Raw genomic sequence first — 16,952 nt, forward strand, 5'->3', positions numbered from 1 at the left:
TAAATGATCTGGCTTTCTAACCCTTTGAAAGACAGTGTTTGCGGCAGTGAAGAGTTGGGGCCTGTGATCAGTCTGATTTCCACTTCTGCCCTTGACCTTGGTCAAGCCATCATTGTAAGCTCCAGTTTCCTCCTCTGTTGAATGAGGATAAAATAAAGGAGTGGTAGGGTTAGTGAGAAGAATAAATTCCATCATACATGTAAACTCATAGCGAACCAAGTTTCCTCTTTGTCCTTCATTTATTTACTTTGTCAATTTCTTTCTTATCTTCCCATTCTTAGAAAGTTTTTGCTTCACGCAAAGAGCTGTTAGAATATGATCTGCAGCAGAGAGAAGCAGCCACAAAGTCATCCCGAACATCCGTGCAGCCCACGTTCACTGCCAGCCAGTACCGTGCTTTGTCGGTCTTAGGCTGTGGCCACACCTCCTCTACCAAGTGCTATGGTTGTGCCTCAGCTGTCACGGAGCACTGCATCACACTCCTGAGGGCCCTGGCCACCAATCCAGCTCTGAGACACATCCTCGTCTCCCAGGGCCTCATCCGAGAGCTCTTTGATTACAACCTCCGCAGAGGGGCTGCAGCCATTCGTGAGGAGGTTCGCCAGCTCATGTGCCTCCTGACTAGGTCAGAACTTGCTCCTTGACCCAGGGTGGTGGCAGCTTCAGTGCTAGCCCTAGGGGGTGCAGAGTTGAGCCGAGTGGTAATTGGCTTGTCCCAGAGGAAGTGAGGGAAGGTGGTAGGTGAGTGGATGTGGGAAGCACCAAAGTCAGCTCTTTGAGTGGTCTGCTCGCCAGTGCTTTGTTGGCTCAGGAGGTTGTCCTGTGAGTGGTCTGTTGGTTCAGGTGGTGTGTCCTGGTCCATTGGGTCAGATGGTGTGTCCTGAGGGAACTTCCGTGGTAGGGGAGGATAAGTGACTAAGGAACACTTGAACTCAAGAAGAAGAACCAGAGGGGCCTAGGGATGAGTACTTAAACTCCAGTCAGAAAGGACTGAGCTCGATCTGGCACTGTGCACTGCACTTGGACAAAAGACTCATCTGAAAAATATCAGTCATAGTAAATACCTTAAAGACAGTGAAGGCAGGGGTGAAAATTCAGTAATTAGGGTCTGGAGAGAAGGCTGGGGCTGGAATTTGGTTCCCAAGCACCCATACTGGGTGTTACCTATAACTCCAGTTTCAGAGGCTCCAACATCCTGTTCTAGCCTTTGTGGGTACTGTACGCATGTTGCAGAAACCCTCAGAAAATCATACATGCATATACATAGTTAAAAACAAAATATTTTTTAAAATTGAGTAAATAACCACATTGTCATGCTTTTTGTTACTGGTTACTATGTGGAATAAATTCTGGAACATCTTAGGTGCTGGATACCTTTTACGTGCTGTGCTGTTTACTCCCAATTAACATGCACTGAACAGCAGGCACTTGAGTGGCAGGCACTGCTAAGCACTGTGGACATGCAGTGGTTTACATTTGAGATGGGGATTGTTGCAATAAATCATGACAGATACGTTGGAAACCAGCTAGAACAGGGTTAGCAGTCCCAGGTGTAGGATGACTTCTCTGAGGGGTAGTCCATGAGAATAGGCCTTCTAGAAGCAAGGCTGTGGGCTGTGTGTGAGGAAGCAGCTATTAGAGAGGCCAAGACAGGTGTGTGCCAGGATGCTGAGAGTTTCAGAGGCCAGCAGAGCTGGAGAGCACAAGGATACAGGTGGTGTAAAGAGAAAGGAACATTAGCACTTGGAAACAGCAGCTCCTTCCTGTAGGGTCCTGAGTGCCATTGGAGCATTTGGGTTTTCAGGTGTGTGGTGTATTTTGTTGTTAATAACAGTAGAGACGTTATTAAGGAGGAACATAGATGGGAAGTGGGGTGCTGTGGAGGAAGTGACATGGGGCCCACACTGAGGGTGGACTTGGGTTTTGGAGATGGACATCCGCAGCTCCGCAGCTCCTAGGGCCCCGCCACCCGTTATGTGGCCCTCTGTGCCAATGCATCCTTCCTTCTATCGCTGTCCCTAGGAAAAGGGGCTGTGTTAATCCTCTTCCATCACAGACCCATTAAGGTCAAAGATGCAGTCTTGTTCCTGGGAAGAAGTAGAAAAGTTGGGGCCAGATAACCTTCACCATCCATGCATTCATTTTCTCTGGGCCTCTAGGTGTGAAGAGGGGCATGGCATGCTCACTGTAACTAACAAGACTCTTACTTTCCTTCCACAGAGACAACCCAGAGGCCACCCAGCAAATGAATGACCTGATCATTGGCAAAGTCTCCACAGCCCTGAAGGGCCACTGGGCCAATCCTGACCTGGTGAGCAGAGCAGTTTCTGATCTCACCCTCATGGTCCTTCTGTGTCCCTGGCCTCTTCTCCAGGCCAGTGTTGGAGACTGAGGTGGGAGAGAGTGGCCTGTTTGTAGAGTTTATGTCCCAGCTAGAACCTATAGCACAGGGTTTCCGATGTCTTGTCCTGGTAGGCCACCCATGACTAGAGATTTTAGCAGGAGTCCCGTAATTAGAGTTTAGACCTTGCCCTGGTCCCTGGACTCTTAAGACCCCCTGACTCCCCTCATCCCGTTGGCCTTCCAGGCAAGCAGCCTTCAGTATGAGATGCTGCTACTGACGGATTCCATTTCCAAGGAGGACAGCTGTTGGGAACTCCGCTTACGCTGTGGTGAGCTTGAGGACCACCTGGGTGGGTGCTTTTCAGAAAACAGAAAACAGGTGCAGTGGTGGAAGAGGGGGCACTCGGGCAGCCTTGCGGGGGCAGGTGACCCGTGTGTACTGATTGTGACTCCTGCCCCTCACCAGCCCTCAGCCTTTTCCTCATGGCTGTGAACATCAAAACACCAGTGGTTGTTGAGAATATCACCCTCATGTGCCTGCGGATCTTACAGAAGCTGATTAAACCACCTGCCCCAACCAGCAAAAAGAACAAGGTGCTGTGCCATCGGGCATGGGGGAGGGGGTACATAGCCTCTGAGTAAGTCTTCACTAAGTGGAGAGTAAAACTCCACTCTCGTTGTCTAGTAACTGTAGCCACGTGTATGCAGCTGTAGGAAGGCAGTACTTGGAAGTCCGTGGCCTCAGCATCAGTCAGCATGGAGATGGCACTCCTCGCTTGGGTGCAGATAGGTTTAGCAAGAACCCACCCTGGGGCAGGCAGCAGAGCTGCATGTTCTTTTTGCATGTCAGTGCCATTCCAAGCTGGGGCCCAGGTGTGCAGGCGACCTCTCACCTTGTTCTGCTCCCTCATCCAGGATGTCCCTGTCGAGGCCCTCACCACGGTAAAGCCATACTGCAATGAGATCCATGCCCAGGCACAGCTGTGGCTCAAGAGAGACCCCAAGGCATCTTATGAAGCCTGGAAAAAGTGTCTGCCTATCCGAGGTGTGTCTCTTCCCTCCGGCCACTCTCAACAGCCTTGCTTCCTCTGTGCTGTCCTACTTAGCCCCCCTCCCCCTGGCCTGCCATCTTTACCTTGCAGGGGTAGATAGCAACGGGAAGTCCCCCAGCAAGTCAGAGCTCCACCGACTCTATTTGACTGAGAAGTACGTGTGGAGGTGGAAGCAGTTCCTGAGCCGGCGGGGGAAGAGGACCACTCCTCTTGACCTCAAGCTCGGCCACAACAACTGGCTGCGGCAGGTGAGTACCCTTCACCTGCCGTTTTCTGCCCTGCTGTCTCTGCTTTCCATTTACTCTTGTTCACGTCCCTTCACATGGAAGTTCTTGAGTACAGCCACCAACAGGGACAGGTCAATGCAGAGCTGTCCTCTGCTGTTTGTGCTCTCTGCCACCCACCCCATTCCTTCAGAGGAGCAAACCCGTGCCTGCATTCATGTCCCTTGCTGCCTTCTGATATTGAGGTCCACTGTTTGCTCCCTCCTTCCAGCTAAGTTTTAAAGAATTAACTTCATAGTGAGGGCTTTGATCCCAGCACCCGGGAGGCACATGCAGGTGCATCTGAAAAGAGTATGAGGCCAGCAAGTTCTAGACCAGCCAAGGCTACCTTGTCTCAAACCAATCCCCTCCCCTCACCCCTTCCCTCAAAAAAGTCATTCTCTGTTATCTGTTGCTAAGCAAGAGATGCTCAGCTTATGCTGAACTAGTTACCTCACTGACAGGTATCCCCAAGAAAGAACTCTCAAGGGCCTGCCAACAAGAATGCTTAGTTGGTTTCTCCTCCCTCGTTTCCCTTCTGTGGCTGTGATAAAACACTGACCAGAATCAACTTGAGAAGGAACAGATTTATTTGGATTGTACATCCAGGTCACAGTCCGTCATCGACGGAAGTCAGGGCAGAAACTCAAGGCAGGAACTTGAAGCAGAGACCGTGGAGGAACACTGCTTGCTGGCCGGCTTGCTCTCAGGCTTATCCTCAGCTAGCTAGCTTATACATAGCCTAGGACCACCTGCCTGGGGATGGTGCCACCCGCAGCGTGCTGTGCTCTCCTGTATCAGTAGTCAAGACAGTCCCTCATAGGCCAACCTGATAAAGTCAGTTACTCAATTGAGGCTCTTTTGAGGTAGTTCTGGGCTTTGTCAAGTTGACAGTTAATGCTAACTAGGGACAGATATGTTCTCCAAGATGCTTGGAGAAGTTTTTGTGAAGCAGGAAAGTTCTTTAACAGCCTTTCTCAGTCTGCAGCCACTGGGTGCTGAGTTAACTGCTGGTGTGGACTCTTCACTGTGCCCAGAGAGATTTCCAGAGTTCTAGATAGGTGGAAGTCAGCTCATGCTCTGAGCCTAGAAAAACAGGATGGCCTCTGAGCCCGCCCCATTTGCTCTCCTGTGTCTGGCAGGTGCTCTTTACCCCAGCAACACAGGCGGCACGGCAGGCAGCGTGTACCATCGTGGAAGCCCTTGCTACTGTCCCCAGCCGCAAGCAGCAGGTCCTCGACCTCCTCACCAGGTACCCGGTGGGGGTAGGTGGGGACAGTGGCTAGCATGGTTGAAAGCCTTTCCTTGTTCTCTGGTGAATACACAAGTCAGGGTTGGGAGGCACCCCTGAGTGCTATGTAACCATCTCGGACCCTGCCACAGAAACCAGACAGAGCTTTAGGGCGTTAGTGGTAAGACAGCAGTGGGTATTTGTTGAGAGCCTCTGAGTACAGACATGATTGTCACTCATTGTCCTCTGCAGTCCCTGGGCAGTGAGTATGGAGACACAGATGCTCAGAGGCTTGGCAGCCATTCCCTCAAGTGTTGTGAATCCTTTCAGCGAGGGAAGTGTGAGGTTTCTCAGGTGACCTCCCTCGACCTTGAGGAAGAGGAGGGAGAGAGGGTGAACAGTAGATACAGAGGAGGGGGCTACTGGGCTCTTCAGTGTTGGTCTCTAAGGGTACCCTGTCTCTGGTGCAGTTACCTGGATGAGCTGAGTGTAGCTGGAGAGTGTGCTGCAGAGTACCTGGCCCTCTACCAGAAGCTCATCGCCTCGTGCCACTGGAAAGTCTACCTGGCTGCTCGGGGAGTCCTGCCCTACGTGGGCAACCTCATCACCAAGGTGATTGATCTGTCCCTCCCCAGTTCTGTCTCTACTTGGAAAGGAGCTTTGTCGGATTCTTGTTTTTGAGAAGGAGCATTTGGTGAAAAGAATTGTTTTCCAGACTTTACTGTAACTAGAATGGCCGAGGCAGTCTCTTGGGGCATTTCAGCTGTTTCGGGGTTGAACAGTTCCTCAGCAGCATTTCCGCCACCTTTGGCTTTTTGGAAAGGCATTTTTTGAGGCTTAGAGCGAACACATGACTTTTGAGCACCTCTGGTTGGTGCCACATCATGGGATGGCGGTGGAGGTGGTCCCCATCACACTGTGCTTGTCATCCTGTTTAGGAAATCGCCCGCTTGCTGGCCCTGGAGGAGGCCACCCTGAGCACAGACCTGCAGCAGGGCTATGCCCTCAAAAGTCTCACAGGTAGAGAGCCACCTGGCCCTTCCCTTGGGTGTCTTGGGCATGTGTGCTTTAGGCCTGAGCCTCTGCTCCTGGGTGCCGGATGACTCCTCTCTGGGACTTGTCCCCTCATAGATGGGCCTGCACTTCTGAGCTCTTCACAGCTGGCAATCGGGCTCAGTGAGCATCTGCTCCACGCTGTACAAAAGAAACAGTTCCTTGCTTTTTTATTTTCTCCTTTCTTTGGCTGGCACAGGCCTTCCGTGTTCTCTTCCAGAGATCTTAGAGCAGGTTTTCCTGTCCCTGCAGGCCTTCTCTCCTCCTTTGTAGAGGTGGAGTCCATCAAAAGGCATTTTAAGAGCCGCCTGGTGGGCACTGTGCTGAATGGGTACCTGTGCTTGCGGAAGTTAGTATTGCAGAGGACCAAGCTCATCGACGAGACACAGGACATGTTGTTGGAGATGCTGGAGGACATGACCACAGGTAACCCCACCTGGCAGCTTGGAGCTGGTGAGGTGCACATGTGCGTTGTTTCTCAGTGCCACAGTACCAGAGGAAGGGTTGACGATTCTCACGTTTAGGGAGAGAAGCCCATCTCAAGAGCACTGTGGTGCTCAGTGTTACAGTCCGAGAGCTGGGCTCATGTGTACTTTTCCTGGGTTGAGCTCAGAGGGAAGGAAGGGGTTAGAGGTCTCAGGCTGGTGCTTTCAGTCACCTGGAGTGTTCTCATTCTGTATGTCTGGCCTTGCTGTGTTCTCGCTACCTTTTTCTTGGGCACCTCCACCCTGTCTTTCTTCTGCACTATTTATCCTGTTACTTTACTGTTGAATTCTTAGCGCTCTAGATTTTGTAGCCAAGACACTTTCCATTTCTTTCTTTTTTTGTGGGGGAGGGGTTCAAGATAGGAAGATAGGGTTTCTCTATGTAGCCCTGGCTGGCTTCAAACTCACTCTGTAGACCAGGCTGGCTCCTTGAACTCACTGAGGCTGCAGAGTGCTGGGATTAAAGGCATGTACCACCACTGCCTGGCTGAGACTTCCCATTTCTTAACTTTCTCATAATTTTGAAGTTTATAAAGCATATTTCTGTCTGATCGCTCTAAGTTTAAAGTTCCTGTGGTCCATTTCTACAGTTTGCCTTTCTGTTTCCTAGATGGTGTTCTCAAACTGATATTTTATGATTAGGGGTGGTGACTTCCTATTTCTGAAATTTATTGTAGAAATTCTAGAAGCCAGGAATGATGGCACCTGCCTTTTATCTGGCACTTGGGAGGTTGAGGCAGGAGGATTGGCCTGGGCTACATGACAAAACCCTGCCTCATAAAATAAGAAGGCGGGCAGTGGCGGTGCACACCTTTAATCCCAGCACTGGGGAAACAGAGGCAGATAGATCTCTGAGTTTGAGGCCAGCCTGGTCTACAGAGCGAGTTCCAGGACAGCCGGGACTACACAGAGAAACCCTGTCTCAAAGAACAGAAACAACCAAAACACCCACTGAGAAAGGAGCTGGAGAAGGCTGAGTGCTTAAGTGCTCTTGCAGAGGATCTGAGTTAGGTTCAGCACAGCTTACAACCACCTATAACTCCAAGGGATCCACCATCCTCTTCTGGCCTCCAAAGGTGCCTGTACTGCAAACACATGCACATACAGACACACAGACATTAGTGAAAATCAAAAGCAGAGGAAAGAACATTCTTTAGGCCCTGTGCAAGCTGGTCTTCTCCAGGTGGGTCTGTGACCGCTGTCTCTGTAAGGACTCCTAGGCTGTCCCTGGCATGCCTTCATCCAGCTTTCCCAGACTTTGCGGCAGTGTGAAGTTTGGGTGCCACACATGTGGGAGGAGATAGCTGGTTAGCACTCATATTTGTGCCTCCACTCATTGTCATTGAAGAACAATTTGCTTTCGGTTGTATGGATGGAGAAAAGAGAGAATGGTTCTAGTTGATCTTCACACTGAGAGAGTAGCTGTGCTGCTGAGGGACCGGGTGTGAGTGGCCAGGGGGATGCAGGCTATTTCCTGCTGTTGCCCATCTCAGCTGGATTCAGGACTCTGGAACCAGCACTCGGATCCTGACAGGCCATGGAAACTAAAGCTTAAGACCCAATCTGCTGTGATTGCCTCTCTCTGGGGCCCTGACTCCTTCTGTGGGCTTTTGATCTTCACTGGTGTAATAGTTCACTGACAATTTGAAATGGTTTTCAAGTGTTGGGTGTGGGGAGTTCAGCTTGTGAACCTCATCAGCCTGACTACCCAAGAGGGAAGTCCTTTGGTGCTTTTGAGAGCCTGTTTGGGGAAGGGATGCTAGGTCAAACGAGGTGTCCTGCTCCTTAAGGGAAGTTGTGCTCCCAGAGAGAGCAGAAAAACACACAGCTAATTGGGATGTAGGACTTCTCAATAGGAACTACTGATGTTATCGTGGAGAGCGTTCAGAAACCTACCAGGCAGAAAATACCTGGCGGTGATGGTGTTTCATTGTCTCAGCTCAGTTTCTGTGGCTGATGCATTTTCCTAACTCACTTGGCCACTATACTTTCTGGCAGGTACAGAGTCTGAAACCAAGGCCTTCATGGCTGTGTGCATTGAGACAGCCAAGCGCTACAATCTGGATGACTACCGGACTCCTGTGTTCATCTTTGAGAGGCTGTGCAGCATCATCTACCCTGTAAGCAATGTGCTTGTTGCTCCCCACGACCCACAGGTGTCAGCAGCAGCGACACTTCCAAATTGTGGACTATTTTGTATCATTATCACCAGATCCACTGACAAAGAATAGAAGCAGCTTCCTAATCTCCCTCCTGTCATGAGAGGAGAGCCAGTGGTCTTCCTAGCTAAAGGCCAAGATTAGCTTTTTTGACACAGGTCTCACATCCCATTGCGGTGCAGCAGCAGTTTTGGTGTAGAGTTGGGTGCATTGTCTCCTCTTCCTCCTCCTCTTCATCACCTTGGGATATGCATGCTTGCCATGTGTGTGTCTTTCCTATGGGCGGGTCCAGAGACCTTTAACATGGTTGAGGGAAATACCGGCATCCTCATTAACTGATGATAGACCATCGGGGTTGGCATGCCTGAGAGAAACCTCTCCTCTACTCTGAGTCTCCAGTGACTCGCCTGGCCTCAGACTGGTCAGCCTCTCACCAGACAGCACTTTGTTCCGTGTCTGTTGTTCCGTTAGGCTCACTCTCCTCATTAAGCTGTGAGGAGCATGTGATGTTTCAGGCTGCTTGCATTGTGTTTAGAATGATCTCGGGCCCACCTGTCCATTAACATGTTTAATGTGTAAGGGTGTGCTACACTTGCTGTGTTTTCCTCCTGGTGTCCACAGAACAAGTCAGTGCTATAAATCTTTTGTGCTGTCCCTTCTGACATGTCCCTCTTTCTGTCCTTTAGGAGGAGAATGAAGTCACTGAGTTCTTTGTGACCCTGGAGAAGGATCCTCAGCAAGAAGACTTTCTACAGGGCAGGATGCCTGGAAACCCATATAGTAGCAATGAGCCAGGCATTGGGCCTCTTATGAGGGACATAAAGAACAAGATTTGCCAGGACTGTGACCTGGTGGCTCTTCTGGAGGATGACAGTGGGATGGAGGTAAGAAGCTGTGCTGGTCACTCACCAGCAGCAGGGGCTGGGTCACACCTGGGTGTTTCCTGTGCGTTTCTTGTGAGTGGGTAGGAAGTTAGTCTGTAAAGTGGGCCTAATAGTCCTGTCTTCTGCCTCTCCTGCTGGTAAGGTCAGTGACCCATGGAGGGCTCTGTCCAGTTCCTGGCATGAAACAGGAGAGCCCTTGATGGTTGTTGCTTGGAATGATGGTAGGATTTTGTTATTGTTGCTCTGGCAGAGTTTTCTAGAGGTTCCAGGTTGGTGGAGCCCCAGGAATCCTGGTGTTTTGACTCCAGTACATGGGTCATAGCCCCTGGTAACACCCTGAGCCTTGTGCTTCTGGCAGACGACTTCTCAAGTCCGGTGTTACCATCTGTGTGACTAAAGGCAAAGGTGGTTTTTCTGGTGCTGAGCCTGAAATGGGCTCAAGATCAAAGGTCTTGAGTCAGGTGAAAGCTGGAGTCCATGGTGGGTTAAGGGACTTCGTCCCCAGCACTGTGCACAGAATGCTGGTGTTGTACACACGTACATTTTCCCTAGAGCGGAAGTGTTGACAGAGCCCTGAGCCCTGCAGTCTGGATGTGGAGTTGCATAGTTCTGTGTACTAATCCCCTCCTCTACTTTTCAGCTCCTAGTTAACAATAAAATTATCAGTCTGGACCTTCATGTGGCAGAGGTTTACAAGAAAGTCTGGTGTACCACCAATGAGGTATGTGCTTGCTTTCTCTCTGGAGCTGTGGGTGGGCTGGCTTTTCTGCCTTAAGGACTGACCGAGTGGAACTGATGTTAATCGTGGCCTGCTTGGAACCACTGTAGCTTCACTTCCTTCCTGGGTGTGAGGAAAATCTATCACTTTGTCAGCTTGGGAGGCATTCAGCTACATGTAGGTCAGGTAGCTTCAAGGAGTCGTGGTCACCTTGCACCTTGCTTCTCATCTCTGAACTGAGGCTGGGCCTCCAGGGTCCCCAGCATGATGCCTAGCACAGGCGGACTGTCCCAGCAGCTCCGTCCTGACCATTGCAGGCTGTGGGTGTCAGTTTGGTGATTGGGATGAACCCTCTCTATTGTGTAGTAAATGAAGACCATGTCTGTCCATAGGCAGTCTGATGTGCCTGCTCACGGTTCCTGAAACTTGAACCAAACTCTTTGGTCCAGATACACTTGTTTGTCCTGATCCTTTGGGTTGTGGGACCTAGTGGGGAGGGAGAGCTCCTCCTGAAATGGGTCTCCACTTCTAGCCTAGGCAAGCCCTGCTGTCCAACCTTTTCTAACAGGCCTAATCAGCACAGGACTCAGCACAGAGTAAAACACTTGGGGACTAGTTGTCGGAGTGTTTACCTGGCGTTCTAATGACATAACTAGGATCGAGGCTCTGCAGTGTTCACAGTGCAGTGCCAGGCCAACAGAAGACACTGGACAAAATGAGTCTCTTCCACCTAAATTATAGGCTGCTTTACAGTCCCCATCTTAGTTATCACTAAGGCATTGAGCAAGTCCAGGGGTGAAGGCTTACCTTTTTTTTTAGGTCTGTTTTTAAGTCTACTTCTCCAAATTTCTCTGCTTAGGGAGAGCCTATGAGGATTGTTTATCGAATGCGGGGGCTACTGGGTGATGCAACTGAGGAGTTCATCGAATCCCTGGACTCCACCACAGGTATGGCTCTCTCCACATATGGTGTTGCATATTGGACTTCCGGCCAGAGCAGCCATGTCCCAGAGGGTGATAGCCTGTGCTTTGCATCACAATTGTAGGGGATAAAGACAGGCATCCAGGGCCTGATTCGGATACCTGTTGAGATGGAAACATTCAAGCTATTAAGGGAAAGATGCTGTTAGCAGATTTGAGTTCAGATTTCTTTCTGCCCTAGCTCTCTGTTTCATTGAAAAAGTTGAAAAGGTGTTTGCTTGTACTTCGTTGTAATAGCATTACAACATTATTTGACTTAAACTTTGAGCAAGGCTGCTATGGGAGTGAGAGCATAGAGGTCACAGTAATGACCTTTAATGCAGGTCAGGAAAGAGCCACCTACGCAGCCTAGGGGAGGGTTGTGCCTTTTGATTCTTTTACTTCCCTTTTCAATTTCTCTCCTCCTCCTCGTTCCCCTTTCTCCCAGATGAAGAGGAAGATGAGGAAGAAGTGTACAAGATGGCTGGTGTGATGGCCCAGTGTGGGGGTCTAGAATGCATGCTTAACAGACTGGCAGGAATCAAAGATTTTAAGCAGGGACGCCATCTCCTAACCGTGAGTTGTGGGCAGTACACAGAGCTGTGGCCATTGAGCCACTTGACACTAGAGGGCAGTGTGGTGCAGCAGACGCCAGTGCAAGCCAGCGAAGGACCTGGTTTTCCCAAACCTTTGCCATCTAAGTCTCCCACTGCTTTCCTCCTGACCTACTCCGCCTGGAAACCGGGGTGGTGGCAGTCTTGTCCTGTTTCTCTGTATCAGGAACCGAGAGCTGTTCCCCTAATAACTGCTCTTGTGCTAGTCATAGTTGTTGCTTTACAGTTGCCTTTTAAATAGATTCTGTAATTAACTCGTTTTTCCTGTCGTAGACTTGTGTTTGGACGGTCAGATCTGTCTCACTAGTCGGGGGGTTCCAGTGGCACCACAGAGATTTCCCTAATCTCTTTACCTTCCGAGGTGGATGAGGACAAACCCGGTGTCATTTATGTGGCCCACCTGCTTCTCGGCCTCCATAGGCTCTGTGTGTTGGCATATTCTGTCTGCCACTAGTTCAGAGTCTTGGTTGGTGCTGGATTTCCCCAGGATGGTGGGACACCACCTAATGTACTAAGAGTCACTGTCACTGCCGTCATGTGGGGTGGTAGAGGGAACTGGAGAATGTTGCCACTTAAGATGCCAGCCTGGTATGAGAGCCCAGCCACCGGACCATGCCATTTAAGGGTCACCTCTTCTTGCACTTCAAGAAGAGTACCTACTAATGGATATGTCCCCTTAGACACTTTTCTGTGGCTACCTCTTCGTCACTCATGCTTGCACATTTTACACACGTGGGTTCTCTCGTGGGCCTGCCTGAACTGGCTTCCCTTCGCAGGTGCTGCTGAAGCTATTTAGTTACTGCGTGAAGGTGAAAGTCAACCGGCAGCAGCTGGTCAAGCTGGAGATGAACACGCTGAATGTCATGCTGGGCACGTTAAACCTGGTAAGAGTGTGGGCCACGGGTGATGAAGATGGGCTTGGAGTCCTGAGTCAGAGATCTCAGCTCTAGGCCTAGTCCTTGAGCTCTCTTCTCCTGTGGCTCCTACTCATGCTGCTCTTGTGGCACCTCAGAGCCGCTTCCAGTCCCTGAGGACTGCTGAGCGCTGATTTGAGTCCAGGAGCGGAAGTCTATAGAACAGACCCCACACTGCAAGAAAGTAGTGCCTCTCTCTCCTCAGGGTACCTACCCAGAACATCACATTTCTGCTGTCCTCCTCTCAGACATGGGTGCGCACACACACACACACACACACACACACACAGACACAGACACACACACATACACACACACACACACACACACACACACACACACACACGCTTTAAGACCATGGAAGAAGGCTGAAGGTCACCAGCAATGCGATGCTATGATTGTATCCTGAGAGTCACTGGGTCTCCTCCTTCAGGCTCTGGTAGCTGAACAAGAGAGCAAGGACAGTGGAGGAGCAGCTGTGGCTGAGCAGGTGCTGAGCATCATGGAGATAATTCTAGATGAGTCCAATGCGGAGCCCCTGAGTGAGGACAAGGTGAGTGGGGCCTGTTCTCCTCTGCCTGTAGACACTGGGAACCAGCAGTGGGCTTGTCTGGAGCTAGCTGAGCTCAACCCAGAATGGCTGAACTCGCTCATGTTAGGAACGACCAGACTCTACTGAGGGTGATGTCATTGTGCTGAGCCCGAGACCTTTGCATTCAGGGGAGACAAAGCTGCCAAGGATGTTACTCCAGTCTGAAGGTGCTCATTAATGGAGCCCAGGCATGACCTGGATGAATAGGCAGTGCCGTAGTTCAGCCCTTCACTTGACAGTTGAGAGGTGATATGCCTGGTGCAGTCAGGTCTAGGGGTTGACATCAGCCCACTGCAGTCTCTCCTGTCTGCACTCGGACTTCCTCCCTTCTGGGCTGGCGGTTGGGCTAGGCCTTTGCCTCCAGGATGTTGCAGTGGTGTAGCTTGGCCACCCGAGAGCCATCACGGCAGCTTGGAAGCTCCTCAGTGGAAACCCAGGCAGCTTATTGTTCCCCAGCAAGCACCGAGAACAGTTCTGTTTGGTGAGAGTGGCTGACTTTAGCCATCCTCTTCTGTTGCAGGGCAACCTCCTCCTCACGGGTGACAAGGATCAGCTGGTGATGCTCTTGGACCAGATCAACAGCACCTTCGTTCGCTCCAACCCTAGTGTGCTCCAGGGCCTGCTGCGTATCATCCCGTACCTGTCCTTCGGAGAGGTGGAGAAGATGCAGATCCTAGTGGAGCGGTTCAAGCCATACTGCAGCTTTGATAAGTATGAGCCTGGACTTTGATACAGCAAGCCCGGGGGCAGTGCCCACAGAAATCCCAGGCTAGCTTTGTGAGGCTGAGCGAGTCACCTGGATTTTTGTTGAGTGTTTTGTGTCTGTGATCTGGAATTTAAGGGGCTTTGTCTAGTGGGGTGGCAGTCACCAAATCACATTATATTAAAGTAGTATGGGAAGGGAATGAGAGGGGAAAAGACCTGACAAGGTGAGGGGAGCTGCATTTGCAAAAGCCTGAGGATGCAAAAGAACAGTGCAGTCTTGGACACGGGGTAGGCAAGGGGAGAGTGGCAGGTCCTGGTCTGAGGTCTCCCAACCCTGTGGGAGTATAGACTGGATCCTCTAGGTGGTTCACCTGGTTATTTCCCAAGGGTGATGTGAGCTCTGCCTTCATACTGGGACTTTTTATGCTCTCCTAGGTATGATGAAGATCACAGTGGGGATGACAAAGTCTTCCTGGATTGTTTCTGCAAAATTGCCGCCGGTATCAAGAACAACAGCAATGGGCACCAGCTGAAGGATCTCATCCTGCAGAAGGGAATCACCCAGAATGCTCTAGACTACATGAAAAAGCACATCCCCAGTGCCAAGAAGTAAGGCGCCCTCCCTGGGGCTTTGTGCCCCCTCCTCATACATGGCCCTTTTTCTCAACATCTTAGTGTAGTGCTTTCGTGCTTCTTGTGTGCCCCGTGCCCCTCCCCCTTCAGGGACCTGTCCAGGGGCCACTCAGCCACTGTAGCGTCCTTGGGCTTTTCTGCTTCTGTTCAGGTGCTCATCTTTATCCGGCTTCTCAGCTGGATTTGCCCTTAGTGACCCCTCATTACATTCTTGAAGGATCCTGTTTGAACAAGCCAGTCTCAGCAGCAGATTGTCAGCATTGCTTCCTGGCTGCTCACGTGCCCTTGTCTGTTCTGCAGCTTGGATGCTGACATCTGGAAAAAGTTTCTGTCTCGCCCTGCTCTGCCGTTTATTTTGAGGCTTCTTCGGGGATTGGCCATGCAGCACCCTGCCACCCAGGTGAGTGACCAGCATGTCTGCAGATGTCAATCTGCAGGCAGGACAGGTAACAGAAGGGAGTCATAAACGATCTGTGTACAACCAGCAAGTCACCCATAGTGTGGCTTACCCTGTTGCATGAGGCTTCTAGGGTAGGAAGCCTCAGCTTCTTTAGTTCCCTGTGTGCAGTGTGAGTTGCACACTGTCTTAAGCAGGGCTCAGCATGCTGCAGTGGAACTGAGAGTTCTAGCTGACAGTTCAGTCACTTGGGTGTTGGAAACGCCATCACCACTGTTTGCTGCTCTGCCTCAGACAGCTGACAACTTTGCAGCCCACTCCTGATCTCCTCGCTGTTGGTAACCACTCACGGCTCCTCACCCATCTCACACAGACGACATGGGCTGCAAGTTTTCTTTCTAACCCATTTTAAATAGCTATAGATTCCTGGGCAGTGATTCATTGGAGAAACATCTTGCTGAAATTTAGCATATGTTAAAACCAACAGTGACCTTGGTACTGAGTCCCTCTTCTGCCCTTCCATAGTGTCCACATTCCTCTGTGCCCCTCCCACAGACTCCTGCTGAGCCCTCCATTTCTGTAATGTCACGAAGGTGGACCCATGGAATATGTCGCCTTGGGACTGGCGTTTTCCGTTCATTGGGATTTTCTGAAGAGACTCCTGGGTCATTGCACATGTCTTGTGTCCTTCCTGTTGCTGAGTAGTGTCCTGCCACAGGGACGGGCTGTAACCATCCACCTGTTACAGGACAGCTAGTCATTTCACATTTGGGGTATTACTTAACTAAACCGAGGTGAATGTTTTTATTTTCTGGGGCACATGCCCGGGAGTGTGTAGCTAGTAGGGTAGTAGCTGATGGGTAGTACTTACATGTTTAGTTCATAGGAAGCTGCCAGACCAGCAGTGTGGCTCAGTAAGTAAAAACACTTCCCATGCCAGCCTGACCTTCTGAGTTATATTCCAGAATCCATACAAGAGTGGAGGGGAGAAGTGGCCCAGACAGTTTTCCTCTGCCCGCCACACACGTGCCTATACTCACATAGCACACACACCAATTAGAAAAAGAAGCCGCCAGACTCTCCTGGAGTAGCAGACTTGCTTTACATTTCTGGCGGCAGTGCATGAGTGGCCCAGTTCTCTTGTCTTTGCTGTACTCGCTGACTATTTTTACCCCAGCCACACTGCTAAGTGCGGTGGTGCCTGGCTCTGGTTTTGACTTGCATTTCCCTGATGGTTAATGATGCTACACTGCCTTTTCCGTGCTTTGTTTGTGCTTTTTGCATGAAATGACTCTTGGTCTTGCCATTTTCTAGATGGATGGTGTACGTCTTAATGCTGAGTTTTGAGAATCCATAGAGTTAATTATTTTGCTTTTAAAACGTTCTGCATTGAATATAGTTCTGCATTCTCGTTTGGCAGCCTGTTCTGATAACTCACTTCAAAAGTGTAATGACTCAGTCATATACAGTGAAGGTCTTACTCAGATCTCTATCGTTAATAGACTTTGTCTCAATCCAGTAGATAGCCACAGTTGATATGCCTTCCTGGTAAGATTTTTGCACACATTTTTCCACTTCCTGTAACAGCTGTGTTTTGGATAGGATACCAGGGAACAGCTGTGATTTGGCTAAATGTGATGGCTCTTCACACATCTTAGTGTGCAGCCCTAGCGCCAAGTCTTCCCTATGAAGCTCAAACTCCCAGCAGTCCCCCTGCCTTAGCTCCTAAGTATTCTGATCACAGGTGTGCACCACTGTACTCGGCATGGGTCTTCCTCCAAGGGCAGTGCCATACATGCTGTAAGAAGTTAGAAAGATGATGAATGTGTGCTAGGCTTTTGTCATGATCCAGGTGAACGAATGGCCAGTGGCCACTCGCGCAATTTAGTGAATGGGCTCAGCAGAGACCTGGGAGGAGTTTAACTGGGATTTGGAGAGAGAAAGGGCTTG

The 16,952-nt window shown here is 50.4% G+C and overlaps 1 protein-coding gene across 7 annotated transcripts in view; it reads left to right on the top strand.

Annotated features, from left to right (window-relative positions):
• The window catches only part of Ubr4 (ubiquitin protein ligase E3 component n-recognin 4), a 121,876-nt gene that overhangs the window by 85,158 nt on the left and 19,766 nt on the right, over positions 1-16,952 (top strand). For all 7 annotated transcript variants that reach the window (XM_059255297.1, XM_059255302.1, XM_059255299.1 and 4 more), the window contains 20 exons: positions 282-625; positions 2,221-2,311; positions 2,588-2,672; positions 2,810-2,937; positions 3,259-3,388; positions 3,486-3,643; positions 4,801-4,910; positions 5,360-5,501; positions 5,828-5,909; positions 6,195-6,368; positions 8,426-8,547; positions 9,273-9,470; positions 10,111-10,191; positions 11,048-11,135; positions 11,596-11,723; positions 12,538-12,645; positions 13,109-13,228; positions 13,788-13,978; positions 14,408-14,581; positions 14,906-15,005. In XM_059255297.1, coding sequence (XP_059111280.1) covers positions 282-625; positions 2,221-2,311; positions 2,588-2,672; positions 2,810-2,937; positions 3,259-3,388; positions 3,486-3,643; positions 4,801-4,910; positions 5,360-5,501; positions 5,828-5,909; positions 6,195-6,368; positions 8,426-8,547; positions 9,273-9,470; positions 10,111-10,191; positions 11,048-11,135; positions 11,596-11,723; positions 12,538-12,645; positions 13,109-13,228; positions 13,788-13,978; positions 14,408-14,581; positions 14,906-15,005 — 2,754 coding nt within the window. The remainder of the gene's footprint in view (positions 1-281; positions 626-2,220; positions 2,312-2,587; positions 2,673-2,809; positions 2,938-3,258; positions 3,389-3,485; positions 3,644-4,800; positions 4,911-5,359; positions 5,502-5,827; positions 5,910-6,194; positions 6,369-8,425; positions 8,548-9,272; positions 9,471-10,110; positions 10,192-11,047; positions 11,136-11,595; positions 11,724-12,537; positions 12,646-13,108; positions 13,229-13,787; positions 13,979-14,407; positions 14,582-14,905; positions 15,006-16,952) is intronic.

The sequence above is a fragment of the Peromyscus eremicus genome, chromosome 2, assembly GCF_949786415.1.
Source record: "Peromyscus eremicus chromosome 2, PerEre_H2_v1, whole genome shotgun sequence".
Taxonomy (NCBI): domain Eukaryota; kingdom Metazoa; phylum Chordata; class Mammalia; order Rodentia; family Cricetidae; genus Peromyscus; species Peromyscus eremicus.